Raw genomic sequence first — 24,071 nt, forward strand, 5'->3', positions numbered from 1 at the left:
CCACAGGGGAGAGTCTTTAAAGTGACCCGGCTGAAGGACCCCATCATGGGAGGAGAAATCATCCCAGGGCTTGAGCTGCGCCCCACCCCTGACACGGCTGCATTTCAGTAGGTTGCTGGAGCATTCATTGACCCTCTGCTGCTATTGTAGTTAGCCGGCCTTCCCCAGCAGTCTCTTGGGATCCCTTCTGCAGCCGGTTTGCTTCCGAACCGCACCTAGAGACCAACTGTACCCGCTCGTGCTCCACACGTTGCATTTCCTCACCCACAAAGTGGTGGGACTATTTACCACCTGTGGAGGGTGAAGAGCCCCGGTGGGCCAGTGTCTATTCTGCCCTGGTCCCACGGCCCGCCGGGGATATCGGTTGGCGGCTCCTTCCCAGAGCCTTGAGCACAGGCATCTATCTGGCATGGTTCACTCCCATTCCTGAGGCCTGCCCCTTCTGCAGCATGAGGGAGAACCTGGCGCATACCTACCTCGAATGCACCAGGTTGCAGCCCCTATTTCAGCTCCTCCAGAACCTCTTGTTGAGGTTCTGGCTGCACTTTTCCCCACACCTGTTTATTTTCGCACACCCTATCCTTGGCCCTACAAAGTCATGAGACCTCTTCGTCAACCTCCTCCTGGCCCTGGCTAAAGTCACCATCTATAACACCAGGAGGAGGATGCTGACGAGGGGTTGCTCTGCGAGTGTGGGGCCTATTTCCGTTCCTCCCTGCTCTCACGTCTCCAGGCAGACTTCCACTGGGCAGCGTCCTTGACAGCTTTGAGGAGCAGTGGGCGCTGTCTGGTGTCCTCTGCTCGGTGTCCCCATCCGGTACCCTCATTTTGAACCTCTGACCACCACTCCCGAACCTGTTTTCTCATTAGTTGTCCCAAGGAATCAATTGGAACCTGGGTCCAGTGGTTCCTCCCGCTAGGCTGGGGGAGGGGCCTTTAGAAGTGGGCGGGCTTGCGCCCATTCACATTCCAGGCTTTCCAATAAGCCTCACTACACACCCCAACAGGTGATTGGTTCTATAATTAGATTTCACCTAGCCAGTAACAAATGTGGACTCCTGGATCACTTTACCAGCCTTATCATGGAGTCACAGGACCGTCCCCTTAGGGTCTACAGTCTACCTTGCCAGCCAAACAAACTGGAATTAGTTGTAATGGTCACTGACACCAAAAATCACATCACGTTTAGGTTGCTTCCAGGTCCAAGAGACCAGTCACTTACCCCAGATCAACTGGTACCTTAGTTCCTACACCAAAGACAACACCTGTAGCCAATCCTGTGATAAAATGTCTAAAGCTTTATTAACTAGGAAAAAAGAATAAGCGTTATCAGCAGATTAAAGTAAGAAAACGTTTACACGCCAATAAATTACCATCAAAATCTGAAGAGTGACAGATTTGTAGTGATCTGTCAATTCAAAGAGTCTTTAAGGCCAGACCTAGAAGGCAGCTGAAAAGATGCAATTTCTTCTCATCAGGGATTTTTATTCTCTTCCCCCAGATGTGAAGAGGACGGGACGAGTTCCCATCCACGTTTCCTCTTCATGTGTGGGGGGACACAATCAACAAAGTGTTTCGTCCTCTGATGTTCCACAATGGTTTGTCAGGTCTCTATGGGCCTGCTTTTGCTGGGCAGGAAATAACACCTCCTCTGGCAAAGTTGTATTTCACGCTTGTTCATGCTTCTCTCCAGACTGTGTGGGCGTTTACAGTTACAGAGCAAACAAATATCACCTTATGACATGGGATATTGACATTATGCATGAGATTAATGAAGGCAGCAACATACAAGCGTTTTATAGAGTCTAAACACGAAAGACATTCTTAGAAGAGTATTACCTATTTAGAGCAAAATGAATATACAGGTGACCTGCTCTGATCTCCAGCTATGAGGTTGTCAGTTCTTAGCTAATGCCTGCAGCCTGGCAAAAGCGGAGATCAGACTTCCCAGCATCACACAAGCCATTCTGTTTTTCTTATCTGCCAGTTTGCTTGATGCATGGAGACTCATAAGTCCACATTCCTTTGTCTCGGGCCACCTTGTTTATCAAGTATCAGAGTGGTAGCTTATGCTCCAATACATCTGTTAGTCTATAAGGTGCCACAGGACTCTTTGTCGCTTGTTTAGCAACCACACCCACAACATATTTCCAGCATACATATGTAACTCTTTCTACACAACCCCTACATACATCATACAGTGATATTCCCGGGCAGTGGGTCACAAGTTTTGATATGATACCCGACAAGCTGCTGGTTGGCTAAATAGTCTGACAAGTGTGTTGGGTGTGCGCTTTGCCAAGTGGCATAAAAGGGATCTTGAGATAGAAAGGGTTAAGGATACGGCTGCCTGGAGGAGGAGAAGATGCAGAGAGATGCAGAGAGGGTTTCCTCTCCTTATTTAGCTGCCTTTCGGGTGCGCGTTGTCACCACCTCGCTATACAGCACATGCTCATCTTCAGCAGGCTTGGCTTTGTTTTTCGACGGGGTTGCCTGGGCCTCCAAGGCCGGGAATACCATGAGCGCGTAGGTGACTTCAGAGCCCTGGTGGGGGAGGAAAGAGAAAGGGTGAGAGGGAGGGGTGCAGGGACTGGTTGCACTGGTTGCAAGGATATTGGAGGGCAGGATGAAAGTGAGCTCAAAAAACTGGAGAATTGCCCTGAAATCTGTAAAATGAAATTGAGGGAATTACAAAGTACTCCAGTGAGGAAGGAAAAATGAAAGGCAGCAGTACAAAATGGGGTATAACTGACGTGACAGGAGTATTGCAGGAAAGGTGTTCTAGTGGGGCACAAAATCCATATGAAGCAACAGCACGATGGTGCTGACAAACGGCCATCCCATAGGTAAGACATGGGAGGTAATTGTCCTACTCTACTCAGCACTTGGGAGCTCTGATCTGGCGCGCTGTGTCCAGCTCTGGGCATCACACTTTAAGAAAGATGTGGATGAACTGGAAAGAGTCCAGAGAAAAGCAACAAAAATTATAAGACATTTAGAAAATACGGCCTATGTGGAAAGGGTGAAAGAATCGGGCATCTTTAGTCTAGAGAGGAGAAAGCTGAGGGGGGCATAACTGTCTTCTAACATGACATTGTAAAGAGAACAGTGATCAATTGTTGTCCATGTCCACAGGGCCGGTGCAAGGAAGTTTCGTGCCCTAGGCGAAACTTCAACCTTGCGCCCCCTCCCAGCTCCCTGCCCCCCTCTGCCCTGAGGCGCCGCCCGCGGCAGCTCCCCTCCCCCCGGGGACCCATGCAGCAGCACCCCACCCCAGCTCACCTCTGCTATGCCCCCTCCCCGAGCACGTGGTCGCCGCTCCACTTCTCCCGCCTCTCAGGCTTGTGGCACCAATCAGCTGTTTGGCGCCGCAAGCCTGGGAGGGCAGGAGAATTCGAGCGGTGGCGGCGTGCTCGGGGAGCAGGTGGAGCAGAGGTGAGCTGGGATGGGGTGCTGCCGCATGGCTCCCCGGGGGGTGGGGAGCTGCCGTGCGGGGGTGAGCTGCTGCAGGGCTCCCTACTCCAGCTCACCTCTGCTACGCCCCCTCCCCGAGCATGCCGCCCCAGCCAGCAATGACAATAATTGCATGGAGCGGCCGCTGCGCTGGGAGAGGGAGTCTGAGCCAGACGTGTCAGTGCACCGCCGGCAGCCTAGCCCAGGAACGCTGTAAAAAAAATTGGGGGCACTGCTTTTTGGTGCCCCCAAATCTTGGTGCCCTAGGCAACCGCCTAGTTTGCCTTAATGGTAGCACCGGCCCTGCCTGTCCACTGATGGTAGGACAAGACGTAATGGGTTTTATCTGCAGCAAGGGGGATTTAGGTTGGATATTAAGAGAAAATTTCTAATGAGATGACTCCTTGAGGTCCCTTCCCAGCCCTACATTTCAGTGACTCAGTGGAGGTTTGGGGTGATGGTGAAAGGGGTGACAAGTTCCCAGCCCTGCCTCCTGTGTGAGCAAACCCTGTGCAGCATCTCGCTGTGTCTGTTCTCTGTCTGCCCCACCCTAGACAGGGAGCTCTATCTCAGGACTGCGGAAAAGATCCAGGCTGTGCAATGTTGAGGCCATTGGACTGTGCCTGGGTTTGAAGCTTAGCCTATAAATCCATTTTGTTACCTGTTCCATCTGCTCTGCACCAGGAACCCTGGCTTCAGATCCCTGATGATCATGACCAGGATGCAGGTTTCTGGCACATCCTCTGGGCTCAGATCCCTCTGTGCTTTTCTGAGGCTTTGGAACTAAAACAGAACCAGATAAAAATGGAGATGAAGTCTGGAGTATCATGAGGAAATGACTTGCTATAATGTGCAATCTGGAGAAAGAAGTTACACTCATCTTTTTACCTGTTGATTTCTGTATGTGTGTGATTCTGCAGCTTCTACCAGGGCACAGGGTGAAAACGGAGCCAACAATTTATCTCTGTTTGTTTAAGTTTATATTTCCCCGCACTTAACCATAACCACGACTGATGATCTTCATGCTCACATCTAACCTTAGAGTTATTGCTTAGCCACAACCCAGCCCCTCACCACAACCCTAACAACTAACCCTAACAACCTGAGAAGAAGTTTGGACCTATCTCAGTGCTCTTGCCTTGAATATGGGGAAACCAAGTTTGGACTGTCTGCTCTGCCACCCACTTCCTGTGCAATCTTGGACACCATGGGAGTTGGGCACCTCAATACCTTTAAAATTCTGGCCCATGGTGCCTCATTGTTCCGCATGTGAAATGGGGATAATTGTCTTTCTCTGTCTTGCAGCAGTGTTGGGAGAATAAACACCTTAAAGACTGTGACATGCTCAGACACTTTGGTAATGGTGGTGATGTAAATACCTTAAAAATGAAATATGGAGCCCTTAGCCCAAACTCAGCTAATTAGTGATGGGGTTTCTTAGAATGGAAATAGATGCCCAAATCCGGATGAAATTAATTAAGGGGAGAAAAACTTTTGAAGTGATAATCAAGATGGCCCATTTCGGACAGTTGACATGAACGTGTGAGGATACTTTACCCTGGGGAAATAGATTCAATTAGTGTAATGACCGAGCCATTCCCAGTCTCTGTTCAAACGTCTAATGACTCTTTGCCTCCTTTGAGAGTCACAACCTACACTTAAGATGAACCTCAGAAACCCAAAATTCAATTTGAACCCAAACCCTGAAGTATCACTGTAATCACAGGTTTCAGAGTAGCAGCCGTGTTAGTCTGTATCAGCAAAAAGAACAGGAGTACTTGTGGCACCTTAGAGACTAACAAATTTATTTGAGCATAAGCTTTCGTGGGCTACAGCCCACTTCATCGGATGCATAGAATGGAACATACAGTAAGAAGATATTTATACATACAGAGAACATGAAAAGGTGGAAGTACCCATACCAACTGTAAGAGGCTAATTAATTAAGAGAAGCTATTATCAGCAGGGGAGAAAAACTTTTGAAGTGATAATCAAGATGGCCCATTTCGGACAGTTGACAAGAAGGTGTGAGGATACTTTAACATGGGGAAATAGATTCAATTAGTGTAATGACCGAGCCATTCCCAGTCTCTGTTTAAACCTAAGTTAATAGTATCTAGTTTGCATATTAATTCAAGTTTAGCAGCTTCTCATTGGAGTCTGTTTTTAAAGATTTTCTGTTTCAAAATTGCCACCTTAACATCTGTCACTGAGTGATTAGAGAGGTTAAAGTGTTCTCCTACTGATTTTTGAATGTTATGATTCCTGATGTCAGATTTGTGTTCGTTTATTCTTTTGCATAGAGACTGCCCGGTTTGGCCAACGTACATGGCAGAGGGGCATTGCTGGCACATGATGGCATATATCACATTGGTAGATGTGCAGGTGAACGAGCTCCGATGGCGTGGCTGATGTCCATCCAGGACACACCACACGATCCATTGTCTACAGCCAAGCTCTAAGATACAACCGCATTTGTTCCAATCCCTCAGACAGAGACAAACACCTACAAGATCTCTATCAAGCATTCTTAAAACTACAATACCCACCTGCTGAAGTGAAAACACAGATTGACAGAGCCAGAAGAGTACCCAGAAGTCACCTACTACAGGACAGGCCCAACAAAGAAAATAACAGAACGCCACTAGCCGCCACCTTCAGCCCCCAACTAAAACCTCTCCAGCGCATCATCAAAGATCTACAACCTATCTTAAAAGATGATCCCTCACTCTCACAGATCTTGGGAGACAGGCCAGTCCTCGCTTACAGACAGCCCCCCAACCTGAAGCAAATACTCACCAGCAACCACACACCATACAACAAAACACTAACCCAGGAACCTATCCTTGCAACAAACCCTGCTGCCAACTCTGTTCACATATCTATTCAAGTGACACCATCATAGGACCTAATCACATCAGCCACGCCTCAAGTACTCCTGTTCTTTTTACATATATATTGTTAGAGGTTGACAATGTAACCAAACAGTTCCTGTCTGTATTCTGTTAGTTCAGAGATCAAAAAGAGATGTTAACACTTAGATGAACTGTGAATGTAGTAATATCATCCTTCTTATTTCTCTTTGAAGTTTGTAGTAAACTACCTATAAATGCCTGAAGATGGGTAATTACCTTATGCTAATCAATGTAGCTAATTACCGGTGATGCTTAGAAAATAAGAGGCCTACTTCAAAGGGACAATGCTTTTCCTATTGTTCACCCAAGAACTATATGCTGTCCAGAGGCTGCAAGAGAACTACAAGATAAAAGGAATCTTGGGTCCTGATCGTGTTATCTCAGATCTGCTTAAGCTTCATCAGGGGACGTTTGAGTTGCAAGACAGAGGTTTCCAGTTCCATTCTGGATCACCCTGATATTGGACATTGGACTGGAACCTATGGAACTTGTTTCAGAATTCTAAAGTTCACCATCTCTACTACGAAACTGACCTAAGATCTCTATTCATACCGGTGTGTACAATGATCTGTTAACCTACACTCTCCCTATCTTTTCCTTTTTAATACATCTTAGTGTAGTGAATAAGAATTGGCTGGAAGCGCGTATTTGGGTAAGATATTCATTATCTTGGTGGGTAAGTGTCCAATCCTTGGGCACTGGTAGAGCTTTTCATATGATGAACAAAATGTTCAGTAATATTTGACTTGGCTGTCTGGGTGGGAGCCCAAGGCTGGGTTGCTTTAAGGGAACGGTGTTTTCGCTTCTGGGTAACCAGTGAGGTATCGTGGAAGCTGTTTTGTTGCTAGCTTGGTACATCTAAGTATTAGAATAACCATCAGTCTGGGGGATCATCTGCCCCGTTCTTTGCCGTTTGCCCTGATTGAGCAATCTCAGTGTGGACCCTCTGGAGCCCCAGTCACAACCAGTTCAACCCTCTTCTTAACCCTAACCCTAACCCTAACCACTGAACTAACCCCTCAGTCCCCAGCACAAAACCTGTGAACGGTTTTCAACTCTTTTGAATGTACTGACAATCTGCTGCTTGAAAACACAGATTACTGCCTCTCAAAAGCCTGTTTCTTTACCGGTTTATTGATGTTACTATTGGTAGTAAATATTAATCTTTTATGATTCTCTTTTGTATAAACAACTCTTGTTATTCCTCGGCCCAAAAGCTCAGAATCCTTTTAGCTAAACTCTACTCCCAAAGAGTGTTTTGGTTTAGACTAACGAATGTCTATAATCATAGTAGGTCTGTACTGAGCCTGTTCTCCACTCTACTTTTCCCCTGACCTTTTTGACCTACCCAGATATCCAGAAAGCAACTGCTAGTAAATGACGTGTCATTGCAATAGACTAACTGGTGTAGTTTATAAGGGATGCTTATAAATGCTCACTGTGGTTCATAAAATATTGGTAGTTACCAACATTTACAGGGAATATTTGTTATAACATGTATTCTATAATCAGTATAACTGCAAACCATTAAATAATGTATTGATTAATGTCCAAGTCATTAAGAGCAAATTGTGGTGATAGACAGTCCCAGTAGTGATAGATTATCAGGGTTGAACGGGACCTCAGGTCATCATCTCGTCCAACCCCCTGCTCAAAGCAGAACCAATCCCCAGACAAATTTTTACCCTAGTTCCCTAAATGGCCCCCTCAAGGATTGAGCTCACAACCCTGGGTTTAGCAGGCCAAATGCTCAAACCACTGAGCTATCCCTCCCCCTCATCACAGGTGTCACTGGCTTATTAATTAAAAAAAATGAAAACACAAGAAAGGATTTTCTTTGTTTTAAACCAGTATATAAGGTGTGACTTTGGGGGAGTGAGTTAGAGGTGAAGTAAGCTGCCAACGCTTCTCCAGGCTCAGAGGGTTTGTACGTTTTCTTTCTTTTCTCCATAGACTGCAGTATTAAGTATTGATTCCCAGAGCCCAAAAGCAAGCTATTCCGCTGGTTAGGAAAGATAGAAAATGTGGCAAAAGACCACCTTGGCTTAACCATGAGATCTTGCATGATCTAAAAAAATAAAAAGGAGTCATATAAAAAATGGAAACTGGGACAGATTAAAAAGGATGAATATAGGCAAACAACACAGGAATGCAGGGGCAAGATTAGAAAGGCAAAGGCACAAAATGAGCTCAAACTAGCTACGGGAATAAAGGGAAACAAGAAGACTTTTTATCAATACATTAGAAGCAAGAGGAAGACCAAAGACAGGGTAGGCCCGCTGCTTAGTGAAGAGGGAGAAACAGTAACAGGAAACTTGGAAATGGCAGAGATGCTTAATGACTTCTTTGTTTCGGTCTTCACCGAGAAGTCTGAAGGAATGCCTAACATAGTGAATGCTAATGGGAAGGGGGTAGGTTTAGCAGATAAAATAAAGAAAGAACAAGTTAAAAATCACTTAGAAAAGTTAAATGCCTGCAAGTCACCAGGGCCTGATGAAATGCATCCTAGAATACTCAAGGAGCTAATAGAGGAGGTATCTGAGCCTCTAGCTATTATCTTTGGAAAGTCATGGGAGATGGGAGAGATTCCAGAAGACTGGAAAAGGGCAAATATAGTGCCCATCTATAAAAAGGGAAATAAAATCAACCCAGGAAACTACAGACCAGTTAGTTTAACTTCTGTGCCAGGGAAGATAATGGAGCAAGTAATTAAGGAAATCATCTGCAAACACTTGGAAGGTGGTAAGGTGATAGGGAACAGGCAGCATGGATTTGTGAAGAACAAATCATGTCAAACCAATCTGATAGCTTTCTTTGATAGGATAACGAGCCTTGTGGATAAGGGAGAAGCGGTGGATGTGGTATACCTAGACTTTAGTAAGGCATTTGATATGGTCTCGCGTGATATTCTTATCGATAAACTAGGCAAATACAATTTAGATGGGGCTACTATAAGGTGGGTGCATAACTGGCTGGATAACCGTACTCAGAGAGTTGTTATTAATGGTTCCCAATCCTGCTGGAAAGGCATAACGAGTGGGGTACCACAGGGGTCTGTTTTGGGACCGGCGCTGTTCAATATCTTCATCAACGACTTAGATATTGGCATAGAAAGTACACTTATTAAGTTTGCGGATGATACCAAACTGGGAGGGATTGCAACTGCTTTGGAGGACAGGGTCATAATTCAAAATGATCTGGACAAATTGGAGAAATGGGCTGAGGTAAACAGGATGAAGTTTAACAAAGACAAATGCAAAGTGCTCCACTTAGGAAGGAAAAATCAGTTTCACACATACAGAATGGGAAGAGACTGTCTAGGAAGGAGTACGGCAGAAAGGGATCTAGGGGTTATAGTGGACCACAAGCTAAACATGAGTCAACAGTGTGATGCTGTTGCAAAAAAAGCAAACATGATTCTGGGATGTATTAACAGGTGTGTTGTGAGCAGGACACGAGAAGTCATTCTTCCGCTCTACTCTGCTCTGGTTAGGCCTCAGCTGGAGTATTGTGTCCAGTTCTGGGCACCGCATTTTAAAAAAAATGTGGAGAAATTGGAAAGGGTCCAGAGAAGAGCAACAAGAATGATTAAAGGTCTTGAGAACATGACCTATGAAGGAAGGCTGAAAGAATTGGGTTTGTTTAGTTTGGAAAAGAGAAGACTGAGAGGGGACATGATAGCAGTTTTCAGGTATTTAAAAGGGTGTCATAAGGAGGAGGGAGAAAACTTGTTCACCTTAGCCTCTAAGGATAGAACCAGAAGCAATGGGTTTAAACTGCAGCAAGGGAGGTCTAGGTTGGACATTAGGAAAAAGTTCCTAACTGTCAGGGTGGTTAAACACTGGACTAAATTGCCTAGGGAGGTTGTGGAATCTCCATCTCTTGAGATATTTAAGAGTAGGTTAGATAAATGTCTATCAGGGATGGTCTAAACGGTATTTGGTCCTGCCATGCGGGCAGGGGACTGGACTCGAAGACCTCTCGAGGTCCCTTCCAGTCCTAGAATCTATGAATCTATGAATCTATGATTCATTGTCTTAAATCAAGCTTCAGCTGAGTTGGTTATTTGACAACATGTGTTATTAAAATAAATACGTACCAAGATACATTTGAAAACCCATAAATATTTTTACATCTCTATCTTCTTTTTAAACACTGCCTGCTCATTGAAAGGTACATACCTCATTTGCCAGGCATAGTTCAGTTTTGGTTTCCATGCCCACACCATGGCCCGTTGCTTTGCGGTTGTTAATAGTTTAAAACTATTTACACTGATCACTACAGAATAAGACCATATCGCGGGAGCAGATGGGCGATCACAGTGCGTCTCGCCCTTTCACTCACCTCTTTTCTTCCTCCTGCAGTAACAGATGAGAGCAGCAATGGCTCCAACCAGAAACAAGAGGCCACACGTTGTCAGCAGAATATCACGGGTACTGTAAGAGGCTGTTCACGCAGCAGAATAAAAAAAGAGAGGGAAGGGCCATGAGAACAGCCAGACATCCCTGAGAAAAGTTCTGAGACCCACAAAGGAGTCAGATTTTGGTGCAAGGGCTTTCTAACCACTGTTCACTGTTGTCTATGGCACGTTCAGTCTGTAATAGCCTTGTTCCAAAGAGGGGAAGGATGGTTCAGTGGTTATGGGGTCGGCGTTGGGTATTGGATATTGGAGTTCAATTCCCTATTCTCCTGCAGGCCCCCTGTGGGACTTACCCTCTTCTTGCCTCCATTCCCCATCTCTAAAAAGGGCACCGAAGGGCTAAATGAGAGGTTGGGCAACGGCGACGGCATGGCGACGGCGGCGGCGGAGTGAGCAAGCTGAGGCTGTGGGGGCGGGGGAACAGGGGAGGGATAAGGGAGCAGGGGAGGGGCTGGGGCTGGGGCTAGCCTCTCAGGCCAGGAGCTCAGGGGCCGGGGAGAACAGTCCCGCGGGCCGGATGTGGCCTGCGGGCCACAGTTTGCCCACCTCTGGGCTAAATCTATTAACAACATTGTGAGGGGCTCAGATACTTGGGCCATGGAAGTGTCATAGATAGAAAGGACCTGAGAGGAGAAGTGGGGTTTTCATCTCTACTTTGTTTTCTATCCCCATTTGACATCTGTCACCTCATCCGACCTCCCTTTCCTGGGGATAGTTCTCCTCGAATGGGAGTAACACAAGGAGGTGAATTAAGAAATTAGGGAAGTCTGACCTGTCCCGGTGACATTCACAGTGACCTTCACAGCCCGGCTCCTGGGGGACAGGATCCACCTCCCGCTCACGTTCTCCTCGTACCCACAGGTGAATTCCCCAGTGTTGTTGGGACCGGCCTGTGGGATGCTGAGTACAGAGACATTCATAGAGCCGGTGCCAGGCTCCATGGTGTTGCTCTCAGACACCATGTCCCTTGGGACGATCTCGACTCCGTCCTTGTAGAAGTGAAATCTCCACTCTCTGGCATCTCTGGAGACTGCGCAGGTAATGAGCAGGGGGAGTCCTTCACTCACTGCTCCAGAAGGGGGATCCAGCCTCAGCACTGGCTGGGGAGGGGGATCTGTGGGGAGCAGCAAAGGAGAGGGGTCAGCTGGGACATGGCAGTGCCCAGAATTCAATTTATTCAGAGCTGACCTGTGCTCTCTCTCCAGAGCCTCTTGCTTCCCGTCAGGATCCTGAGGGGCTCCCCACTGAAATAAGCGAGAGCCGGGCTAAGGGGTGGGGATGGCTTCCTTCAGATACAATATGGGGCTGGGATGTGGGGGTGAGAAGGTGGCCAGGATGTGACTCATTTCCTGTCACTTCTCCATTACTAATGTCTCAGCCCCTTGTATTTATGGAGCCGTTGGCAGATAGGGAGGGCTCAGGTTGTCTGGAAATCCCGCCCCCTCTGGGCAGACTGAGAGCTGGATGCCCTGGTGGGATTCTACCGTCCCAGAGGGTAGAGGTGCAAGGCAGCCATGTTGGATACCCAGCTCTGTGTCCAGGCTGGTGGAGAGGGCTGGCTGTTCCCAGCAGGGATATCCCGGCCAGATGGGCATATCTCACGCAGACAGGTGCATGGCCCAGAGCCCCTGGCTCTGTGATGCTCTAGGGGTGAATGAAGCTGCCCGTGGATGAGCCCCCAGCTGAGATGCTCCATCAGCCCACCATGTCGAATTGGATCCTGCAGTTTAGTGAACACCAGGGGCAGCCCAGCGTGTGAGGGGAACAGGCTCTCCGGGAAGTTATTTGGGGTGCTCAGGGCTCAGGGAGAGGGATGGGGCCGCACTGGGGTCTGGAAAACAGGCGTCAGCTTTAGATACCAAAGAAGGGTCACACCTGGCAGGGATCTGGGAGGTGAGGGACAGATGTTACCAGGTTACATTCATCTCAGGAATAAGGGGGAATGGAAACTTCTCCATGGGAAACTCCCGGCACCCCTGTACCTCACTGATCCCCAATCCTGCACTGTGCCCATATGTAACACAGCAGGAGGCAGGGCCTCTCTGTGTGGGATCCCCTGGCTGGACTGCTTTAAGGGACAGGTGGTCTCTGTCTCAGCTGTGAGCATCAGCCGGTCACTCCACTGGGGACCAGAGATCTTTTTAGAGAGCAAATCCCTGCTTTGAGAGAAGAATTTGCATTGATGGCGCTTTCCCCTGGGTGCTGAGCACCTGTGGGTAGCACCTTCTTCTCATGGGCAGCAGGGGATCCTGAGGGCATTGGCGCTGCCAGGGAGTCGGGGTAACATCAGTAACTGCTCCCGCTTGTGATAATAATCATGAATAAAGAGGCGGGGCTGGGACCTTAGAAGTGGTTGCCCTGTCAGGTGGGATGACAGTGCAGCGAGCTCCCCCACAGCAGTGCCCTCTCAGTGCCAAACTTTACTGATCAGCTGGGAGCCTCTCCCCACTGCTGGGGTGCCCGACCTCCCCACAGCGTGTCTGACACCAGGGCCTGACCCCTGCTACAGATGGGGGAGATTTGGGGTTTGTTTCCTTAAACCTCCCCAAGTTTTCAAAACCCAAAGTCGCACCAACACTCCCCCAAACCCACCAGAAGAGCCAGAGAGCCAGGGAGTGACATTGACCCAGTGGGTGGCGTGGCCCTGTCCGGAGCTGAGGGAACGGGCGGTGTCACACCCTGTGCATGGAGCAGAGATACCCCACCAGGGGGACATCAACAGCAGGACACAGGGGGTCTCACCTGTCAGTGCTATGGAGATGGGCCGGCTCCTCACTGATGGGATCTCTCGCCCAGAGTCCCTCCTCCAGTATTCACAGCTGTACGCTCCAGCGTCCAACATAACCACCCCCGACAGCCGAATCGAGTCAGTGTAACTGTACTGAGGTGAGGGGAGATCTTTGGAGTGGATTTTCTGGCCGTCCCTGAAGAACCGGACCCCGGACATGGTGAGCATCCCAGCAGCTGAGCACGTCAGGGTCACAGCTTCTCCAGTTACGTAGACAGGCTGCTGCGGGGACACGGTGAGCTGGGGAGCCGGGTAAGGGTCTAGAAAAGACAAGGGGGTCGGGGAGGAGACGGTTCCTACTTGGGCGGCTGGTGACAGAGAAGCAGAGGAAGGGCCAGTGAAGAGCAGAGGAGGGCGGGATCCTGGACACAGACCCCAGCCAGCCCCAGCTCAGTGCCCAGCAACCACGTCCCCGCCGGGCCATGAAAACACTGAGCAGCAGAGATCTCACTGCCGGGGAACCCAGTGAGACCAGCGTCCCCTCCTTGGTACCTGAGGGGGCAGCTCCTGCCCAGGGCCAGCTCAGCCTGCAGGGGCGGGGAGGGGAGTACTAGTGCGGCTGAGGCTGGCGGTGTCGGGGAGCTGCCCCCAGCAGGCACAAACCAGGCTTCCCTGCACTGGTGGTAGCGACGTGCCTCACAGCCATGGGTACCCCCACCCCCGGGAGCATCACACACGCCAGCTGGAGTCTGCCCCATTGACTCCAGTGGAACTACGGCCCAGTGACCCCATCTGGGAATATGCCCCATTGACTCCATGGGCAGTAGGTAATTCTGCCATACTGGTGCTGGCAGGAGGTCGGGTTATGTGATAGTAACCAATCCTTCTCCTGACAGAAATCATGACTGAGGAATCCAGGCAGCTGCAGGGCCAAAGTTTCACATTGCCCGGTCTTTGCTGATCAGCTGGCACCCTAAGCCCACTACAGAGTTGCTGAGATGTGTGGAATGGGGCTGACCAGAGACAGGGTGAAGCTGAGGTGTTGGGGTGGGCTTCAGATCCCTAGAGACTCTCCCATCAAACAGCAGGAAAAACAGGGGCTCACCTGTCACTGGGATGGAGACGGAGCTGCTGTTCCTAGATGAGATCTCTCGATTGGATTCCTGTCTCCAGTACGCACAGGTGTATGTCCCAGCATTTCCCTTCTCAGCTGTGAGCTCCAACCGGGCGCCTTCATTCGGGGGTTGGACTGCGCTGGGGTCCTGCTGCCCTTGATAGAAGAATCTGTATCCCGAAACCTGCTCATACCGAGGAGCCGAGCATGTGAGATTAACCCACTCCCCGGGGAGATACACTGTGTACCTGGTGTCCAGAGAGAGCGTGGGGGCAGGCGGGGGATCTAGAACAGAGGCAGAGGGGTCAGTGGAGAGGGAGAGGCCATGATAGAATGAGGAAAAGGGGGAAGAGATGAATCCTGGACAGACATGATCACAAACCAGCCTCATCTCACTGCCCAGCACCCGCCTCCACGCTGGGAAATACACCACGGCAAACAAACCATGGCTCATCTCTCTCTCTCTCTTCCCCCCACCCCTCCCCGAGAACTTTTTATAGATCCCAAGGCCAGTAGGGACCATTGTGATCATGGACTCCGACGTCCTGTGTCACCCAGGCCTTAGAACGTCCCTGAATTGATTCCTCTGTGACCTAGAGCAGATCTCTGAGAGAAACATTCATGCTTGATTCAGAAATCGCCAGCGCTGCAGAATCCACCACGACCCCTGGGGAATTCTCCCAGGGTTAATTCCCCTCACTGTTAAAATCTGTTCCTTATTTCTAGTCTGCATCTCTCTAGCTTCAGCTCCCAGCCATTGGGATGTGTTCGTTCTTTGTCTGTTCAATGAAAGAGCCGTCGATTATCAAATTTCTGTTCCCCAGATAGGAACCTTCTCGTTGTTACGCTAAGCTCCTGGAGTCTCTCACTCTAAGGCAGGTTTTGCAACCATTTAATCATAACCCTAACCCTGCCCTGCCCCTCTCCAATTTATCTCCATCCTTGAATGGTGGAGACCAGAACTAGACTCAAGGAGGAGCAATTATCCGCATTCTAATGGGGGAAACAGACGCCCAGAGTTCATCATGAGCTTAAAGGAGTTAGGACCCCAACAAATCTTAATGGGATTTTGGCTCCAAACACCCTTAGTCTCCTTGGAGATCCCCAAGGGAAGTGACTGATCCAAGGTCAAGAGGAGAGTCTGTGGCAGGACTGGGAACTGGACCCTCTCCAAGTCCCAGTGCACTATTGAATTGTCAAGGCACATCTGGCTCAGGGCTTCCTAGAACGTCTGCCATGGCACTACCTAGCAGTATAAATTGGACCCAGACACACTGAGACTCAGTTCAGTGTCCAAACCACACATCCAATCTGCCACCGCTGGGGAATATGGGATGCTGATCGCTGTGGTGTCTAGGTGGGTGACCAGCTCCAGACTGCTCTAGGAAATAAACCCTGGTGTAGATTTTGCAGGGAGAAGTGGCTGAGGAGCGGGGATGGGGAGGGCCCTTGATGGTCCTTGTACAGCCACCAAGGTCTCTATGTTCTCTCTCCAGGTGTAACTGGGCAGAGGCTGGGAAGCTGAGGCTGGGAGGATCATTGATGGAACCCCGACAGCCCCATTCCCATCGTCCTTGTCACCCCACGCTGTCCATCTGGGGATGTTGGGGAAAGGAGCTCAGCTGGAGGTGGGGGAAAGGGTTTGGGGGACTGGCATTCAGTAGAGATCCATGTGTTTGTGTGTCTGAATTTGTATCTGTGTGTGTGTGTGTGTCTTTCCCTGCTGCCCCCTGCTGGAGGGGATCAGCCCTGCTCTGTGTGTGCGACATTCATCTCATTGGCTGCAGGTCCTGGATTCCCCAAAGGAAATGGGGTGTTTCGAGAATGTACATACTCCAAGAGAAGATGGAGACAGCTCAGAGGTCACATTGATGAAAACAGTGGAAGTCTCCACAGATTTCATCCTAACACCTGATGGCTCTACCCAGTATGCACAGGTGTATGATCCAGTGTCTTTCTGCGTTATATAGCTCAGGGTGTGTGTCACTGTTACTGGATGAGATAATCTTTCCAGCAGCTCTGGAGAACTGGAATCCTGTAACAGTGTGATCACTGGGAGGACCCGAACACATGAACATAACAGACTCCCCGGAGAGGTACAGCTGGCATGGGGGGGCTCAGGGACAGGTTGGGGGCCACCGGGGTGTCTGGAAAAGACAACGGGTGAGATTTCACTGCAGGAGAAGGCGCTCACAGAGCTGGGAGGAGGAGATGCTGGGGAGAAGGTTGTTACTGGCTAACTGGCGTGAGGGAGGGATCCAACAGGAGGAAGAGTTGCTCCTGGAAATTCCACTTCATCCCAATCTGGCATCACACCACACCCCGATATAACACTGCATCTTGACATAGCCCCACGCCGCACCCCAGGATGTTACTGCAACCTAATAGGAGAGGAAGTTGCTGCCCTAGATACCTCCACACTGCACCCAGTACAGCATTGACCTGCAACCAATGTACCGTGTGACTTGTGTGTGATGTAGGAGATCAGGTAGGTCGGCCCCAGGGCTAAACACAAAGAGAAAGAGGCCTTATTCTGGACTGATATTGAGAGAGGGTCACTCAGCATGGATATGGCCTCTCCTGGAACCTGGTGCATTGTGTAATCACAGGAGTAGGGCCCGATTTGTTGTGTTTTTGGTTGTCGTGGTAATAGAATCTTGTGTTGCTATGGCAACTGAGTTAAATTATTAGGGGATAGCCCAGCCAGTTTTAGCTGGGTGTTGACTAGTTCTGGTGTGGCAATAAATGGCTGCTCCAAGGTTTACAGCTCTCTGTGTCTCCAGTGATTTCTTCCTAAAACTGTTGCCCCCAAGGATACAACAACGTGGCGACGAGGGTGGGATCCCTGTGCTGCCCCAGTAACAGAAGGAAGTTGAAGTTAAGGTACAAAAAAAAAAAAAAACTTGTTTGCTGCTGAAGGGGCTGAGAACTGGCTTGTTTGCACTGATTGTGCAAACCGAAACTAAAGCCATGGCTACACTTACGGGGCCGCTGGAACCTTTCGAGGAGACTATAGTGCAATGGCCCATATATACTGAGTGTTTTGAGCTTTTTGTTATTGCAAATGACATTGCAGAAGAGAAGAAGGTGCCAATATTCTTAAGTGTTGTAGGGCAAAGACCTACTCCCTGCTACGCAGCTTACTGCACCCTGTTAAGACAGAGACTAAATCTTACCAGGGCGGCTCTAGGTCTTTTGCCGCCCCAAGCAAAAAAAAATTTGGCCACCCCCGCCCCCTTTTTTTGGCTTTTACACGTTTGCACTTTGCAATGTTGTTGTTTTGTTTTGTTTTGTTTTGTTTGTTTGACTGGGTCCGGTACTGATGCAGCATTGGGCAACGACTGCATCTGAATCTGCTTGAGCCGGGTGTATCTGCCTGAATTTCTTATTGAGACAGAGGAGCTGAAAAGCCCCATGGGCCACTAGAGCACCTGAGTAACTCGTGCCGCCTGGGATATGTGCGGAGGGGAAATACAGACTAGAGACGGACATTTCCAGAGGCTTAAATCCCCGCGTGCTTTGCTGCCCCGGTGTCACGCCTGGGTCTCTTGAAGGAAGGCTACGGGGTTGTGCAGCCGCGATCGGAGGCTGAGCGAGAGCCCTCAGCAGGGGACAGTTATCTCCTGAGACAGCCCTGGGCTTTCCTGGGCACGCTCCGTAGTTCAGTCTTACTAGGAGCTGGGCTGCTGCTTCTGAGCGCTTTCTGCTACTTTCCCTCCTTTCAAATGAGCCTGACGTTCCCCAGATCATTCACTGACATGGGTGAGGAGCGCGCTGGAGAATTGCCTGCTGTCCGACGGGGGCTAATCCCGACACTGCCACTTGATCAAGGTCGGGTCATTAGCTTTAAAAAGTTGTGGCTGAATGAAAGGATTTCTCCCGGCTCAGATTCGTTCCCAAAGGGGCAGGGGAGGGAGAGAAGAAGGGGGAAGCCAGGCTAACCCTTGAAGGAGTATTTCATGGCACTGTCTTCCGGTGCATCTCCCTGAGTCCCACCGACTGTACTGCAGCGCAGGGTTACCTGGCTGGTGGCACTGACGGTGTTATTGGCTGCTCAGGGCTTCCTTCCCGTCCCTGGTAAGTTCTCAGCAGCTTTCTCGTTGTTCCTCGGGGGACTCGGGCTGTAGGGCTTTAGGAACATGAAGTCGTTCTTGGTGGACTCCAGTGTCAGGCAGACTTTGTAGCGCTGCTTGCCACATCCAGGCAGTTGGTGGGCACTTTGTTGCCCGAGGAGAGCTGGGGCTTGATGTTGGAATTTTTGAAGACGTTGGCCGGAATGCCACCCCTGGAAATGTGCCTCCCCAAGCACCTGCTTGCTTTGCTGGTGCCTAGAGCCGGTCCCGAATCTTACAGTGACATTGTGGAAATCCTGGGGTACTATTTTTCTCCCAAACCACTGGTAATTGCTGAACGATCTAGGTTCAACAAAAGAGACCAGAAAGAAGATGAAACAGTTGTACAATTTGTAGCAACTTTGAGAAAGCTTGCGGAACACTGAATTTAAGGAGATATTAAATGACGCCTACGTGACAGGTTAGTGTGTGGCCTGCACAGTGAAGCTATACGGAAGCGCCTATTGACAGGGACTCAGCTTACCTTACAGAAGGCCGTTGATATTGCGGTCTCCATGGAACTGGCTACAATGGAGGCACAATACATCGGTGCATCCGGTAGGGTGCATAAGGTGTCACAAGAGCCTACCCACAAAACTGTGGGGAGTCAGGAATGTTACCGCTGTGGTAAGTCGGGTCACCAGGCATCAGAATGCTGGTGTAAGGACCTGGTGTGTCAACACTGTGGCAAAAAGGGACACATTGAGTGTGCCTGTAAACAAAAGAAAAAGAGGCCTGTGGTCTGGCCGACCAAAAAGGGAACCCTGCATACCCCAGAGCAGACCCAGGATGACCAAGAAGATACCTCCTCACAAGAAGAGCCACTCCACGTTTTGGCTTTGGCAGTGGGCTCACATGAATACTGGGTAACCCCGTTGATGGATGGCAAACCTATACGCATGGAACTGGACACCGCTGCAGCCATTTCGCTGGTCTCAGAGACTGTGTATAAAGAAAAGCTACAGCATCTTCCGCTTAAAGCAACAAAAACTGTGCTGAAGACCTCGGAGTCCTGGTTGATCGCAGGATGACTATGAATCGGCAATGAGACGTGGCCGTGAAAAAAGCTAATGCGGTCTTGGGATGCATTAGGCGAAGTATATCTAGTAGGGATAAGGAGGTGCTGCTTCCGTTATACAAGGCACTGGTGAGACCTCATTTGGAGTACTGTGTGCAGTTCTGGTCTCCCATGTTTAAAAAGGATGAACTCAAACTGGAACGGGTACAGAGAAGGGCCACTAGGATGATCCAAGGAATGGAAAATCTGCTGTATGAAAGGAGACTCGAGGAGCTCGGTTTGTTTACCCTAACCAAAAGAAGGCTATGGGGGGATATGATTGCTCTCTTTAAATATATCAGAGGAATAAATACCAGGGAGGGAGAGGAATTGTTTCAGCTCAGTACTAATGTGGACACGAGAACAAATGGATATAAACTGGCCGTCGGGAAGTTTAGGCTTGAAATTAGACGACGGTTTCTAACCGTCAGAGGGGTGAAGTTCTGGAGCAGCCTTCCGAGGGAAACAGTGGGGGCGAAAGACCTCTCTGACTTTAAGCTTGATAAGTTTATGGAGGGGATGGTTTGATGGGATAACGTGATTTTAGTCAATAGGTCAATAACGTGCCATCACTGGTAATTAGTATCAATGGTCAATGCGGGTCTGGCTGGAGAATCTTGCCTGCATGCTCGGGGTTCTGCTGATCGCCATATTTGGGGTCGGGAAGGAATTTTCCTCCAGGGTAGATTGGCAGAGGCCCTGGAGGTTTTTCGCCTTCCTCCGCAGCATGGGGCGGGGGTCGCTTGCTGGAGGATTCTCTGCGACTTGAAGTCTTTAAATCACGATTTGGGGACTTCAACAGCTGAGTCAAGGGAGAGAATTATTCCAGAAGTTGGTGGGTCAGCTTTTGTGGCCTGCATCATGCGGGAGGTCAGACTAGATGATCATAATGGTCCCTTCTGACCTTAAAGTCTATGAGTCTATGACATATACGGGAGAAGCTGTGCCCATGTTGGGCATTACGGATGTTAAGGTGGAGCTCAATGAACAGGCTGTTAAATTGCCACTGTTTGTGGTGAGAGGTAATTACCCAGCCTTAATGGGTAGGTCTTGGCTTGGGAAGATCCAGCTGAACTGGGCAGAAGTGCAGCGAATGACTAAAGAAGAAGCCGGTCTGAGCACTGTACTAAGGAAACGTGCTGCTGTTTTTGGAGAGGATCTGGGAAGTATGAAGGGAATCACTGTGACATTGAACATTAAACCTGACAGTCCACCAAAATATCTGAAACCCAGAACTGTGCCATATGCCATCAGGACGAAGGTTGAAGCAGACCTGGAGCACCTGGTCACAAATGGAGTCCTAATACCAGTTACCCATAGCCCATGGGCAACTCCTATTGTTCCAATAGTGAAGAAAGATGGCTTCCTCCTGATTTACGGTGATTTTAAAGTCATTTTCAACCCAGTGTTGTGTGCAGAGCAATACCCGCTTCCCTGCATCCATGACCTCTTCACAGGCCTGGCTGGGGGACAAAAGTTCAGTGAGGTTGATCTGAGTCAAGCGTATTTACAGATGCACGTTGATGAAAAGTCCCAAGAGCTGTTGACTATTGTGACGCATAAAGGGCTTTATCGATACTGTCGCCTACCCTTCGGAATAACATCTGCTCCTGCCCTGTTCCAGAGGGCTATGGACCAGATCTTGTGTGGCGTGTCAGGAGTCCAATGCTATCTGGATGACATCGTGGTCAGTGGAAGGAATGAGGAGGATCACCTAAAGAATTTAGAGGCTACCCTACAAAGACTGGAACAGTATGGACTGCGAATCCGCAAAGACAATTGTGAATTCTTCCAGCCCTCTGTTGAATATTTGGGACACATCATTGATGCTACAGGTCTTTGTAAGGCCCCTGCCAAGGTTAAGGGTATTGTGGAGGCTCCCCCTCCTCAAAATGTTAGCCAGCTTCGCTCATTTCTAGGACTATTGAACTATTATGGAAAGTTCATCTGACAGTTAGCCACACGGCTAAAACCACTTCACGAACTCCTTGGGCAGAACAAGGCCTGGAAGTGGACTGACGCCTGTGATGTTGCATTTAACAAAGCTAAGGATGCATTGCTAAATTCTGAAGTTCTGACGCACTTTGAGCCATCCTTACCGCTACAGTTGGCCTGCGATGCGTCCCCTTATGGAGTGGGAGCCGTCGTGTCACACATTATGCCTTCGGGAGAAGAGAGACCTATTGCTTTTTCTTCACGCACTCTAAGCAAAGCAGAAACTAACTATGCCCAAATTGAAAATGAGGCACTGGGAATCGTTTTCAGAATTCGGAAGTTTCATCAGTACCTGTTCGGATGGAAGTTTACTCTTCTCACAGACCATCGACCCCTGACTTCAATATTTGGACCCCACACAGGCATTCCTCCATTAGCCGCTAGTCATATGCAACAGTGGGCATTGTTGCTTTCCGCACACACATAAGAAATCAAATATCGGAAATCCACTCTGCACGGCAATGCAGATTGTCTCTCAAGGCTGCCTTTGCCAGTCAACCGTTGAGATATTGCCCAGAAGGAAATCTTTCTCTTTGAACAGGTAGAGGACACACCCATCACCGCTACTCAGGTAAAGAAGGCAACTCGAGTTGACCCAGTATTGTCCCAGGTTATGGACCTGGTGATGCATGGAACAATTCGATGAACCTCTCTGGTCTCACCCGACCTTTTTATCTACATGTCCAGGAGGATGGAGTTATCAATCCAATCTGGTTGTTTGTTGTGGGGGAGACGTGTAATTATCCCACCACCACTGAGATCACAGATGTTAGAACAGCTCCATTTCGGTCACTGTGGAATAGTGTGCATGAAGGAAATGGCACAAAGCTATTTTTGGTGGGCTGGATTGGACAGTGCTATTGAAGAGAAGGCAAGAGCTTGTATGTCATGTCAGGGTGTGAGGAATGCACCCCAGTGGGCACCCCTACATCCATGGGACTGGCTTGAAAACCCGTGGCAACATATTCACGTTGACTTTGCTGGTCCCCTTGAAGGAAGCATATTCTTGGGGGTGGTAGATGCCCATTCTAAATGGCCAGAATGCAGTCCACTACTGCAGAGAGTACTATCCAAAAACTACGAGGACTCTTTACTCGTTTCTGTCTGCCAGGACAACTGTTGAGGGACAACGGACCGCAGTTCGTCTCTCAGGAGTTTCAAAAGTTTATGAAGGCAAATGGGATACACCACATCACTTCAGCACCATATCATCCATCCACCAATGGATTAGCTGAAAGATTTGTGCGGACAATGAAACAAGCTTTGAAATCGGCAAGGGGACAATTATCCATTAAAAAGCGTTTGGACACCTTCTTACTATCCTACAGAAACACACCTCATGCTATGACCAAGGCATCCCCAGCCTTTCTAATGATGGGACGACAGCTGCGCACTTGCTTTGATTTGCTGAAACCTTCTGAACCCCGACAAATTGTGCAACGTCAGCAGCAAGATCAAGTCATCAGGCTTGCACCCAGAGCAAAAGACTGAATCTTTAGCCCGGGATAGCCGGTTTTGGCTTGGAATTATACTTCTGGAGCTAAATGGGTCCCTGCCACTGTCATCGCTCAAACGGGACCTGTTCCCTACACAGTCCGGACTGCAGAGGATCTCACCTGGCGGCGACATGTAGATCAGCTGCTGCCACGTCATACCAGTCCTCAGGACACATCTTCAGTTGAGTTGCCTGACTTCACCACCTCCAGCGAGACTCCAAATCAAGAGTCACCTGTTCCTGACTTTTCCGCTCCATTACTGCCAGCGGCAGAGATACCCCTCTGCCCGGCACGAGCTGATATCCCATCCTCACCCATTCACCCTACGAACCCTGAGCCCATTGTCAGGCCTGCGCCCAAGACTCTTTCGGATGCAACAACACCAGAAGTCCACCGTAATCCACCTGGAGACAGAAGGCCTCCTTGTCGGCTGGATCTTTAGCTAGGGCGAACCCACAGTTATGGGGCAAAATAATCCCCAGGGTTTAGCCGGGAACGGAGGCAGTCTACTCTCCTTCTCTAGTTTAGTGTTTGTTTTATTTAGGGGACATTCTTATTAAGGGGGGAGGAATATATTGTGTATTTGGTTGTTGTGGTAATAGAATCTTGTGTTGCTATGGCAACTGAGTTAGATTATTAGGGGATAGCCCAGTCAGTTTTGGCTGGCTGTTGGTTAGTTCTGTGTGTGGCAATAAATGGCTGCTCCAAGGTTTACAGCTCTCTGTGTCTCCAGTGATTTCTTCCTAAAACTGTTGCCCCCAAATATAAAACAGTGGAATCT

General features: G+C 49.1%; 2 protein-coding genes across 2 annotated transcripts in view; both read right to left on the reverse strand.

Annotated features, from left to right (window-relative positions):
• LOC135975479 (uncharacterized) overlaps nt 1-24,071 on the reverse strand; it is a 500,168-nt gene that overhangs the window by 470,715 nt on the left and 5,382 nt on the right. The window lies entirely within an intron of this gene.
• On the reverse strand, nt 1,279-23,447 carry LOC135975434 (alpha-1B-glycoprotein-like). The gene is made up of 7 exons (XM_065566484.1): nt 23,411-23,447; nt 14,622-14,915; nt 13,531-13,836; nt 11,561-11,902; nt 10,713-10,814; nt 4,115-4,236; nt 1,279-2,544 (listed from the first exon to the last, which is right to left on the reverse strand). Exons 1-7 carry the CDS (start codon nt 23,445-23,447, stop codon nt 2,398-2,400), a joined length of 1,350 nt encoding a protein of 449 aa, XP_065422556.1. The 3' UTR covers nt 1,279-2,397.

The sequence above is a fragment of the Chrysemys picta genome, chromosome 13 (assembly GCF_011386835.1).
Source record: "Chrysemys picta bellii isolate R12L10 chromosome 13, ASM1138683v2, whole genome shotgun sequence".
In the NCBI taxonomy this organism is placed as follows: Eukaryota; Metazoa; Chordata; order Testudines; family Emydidae; genus Chrysemys; species Chrysemys picta.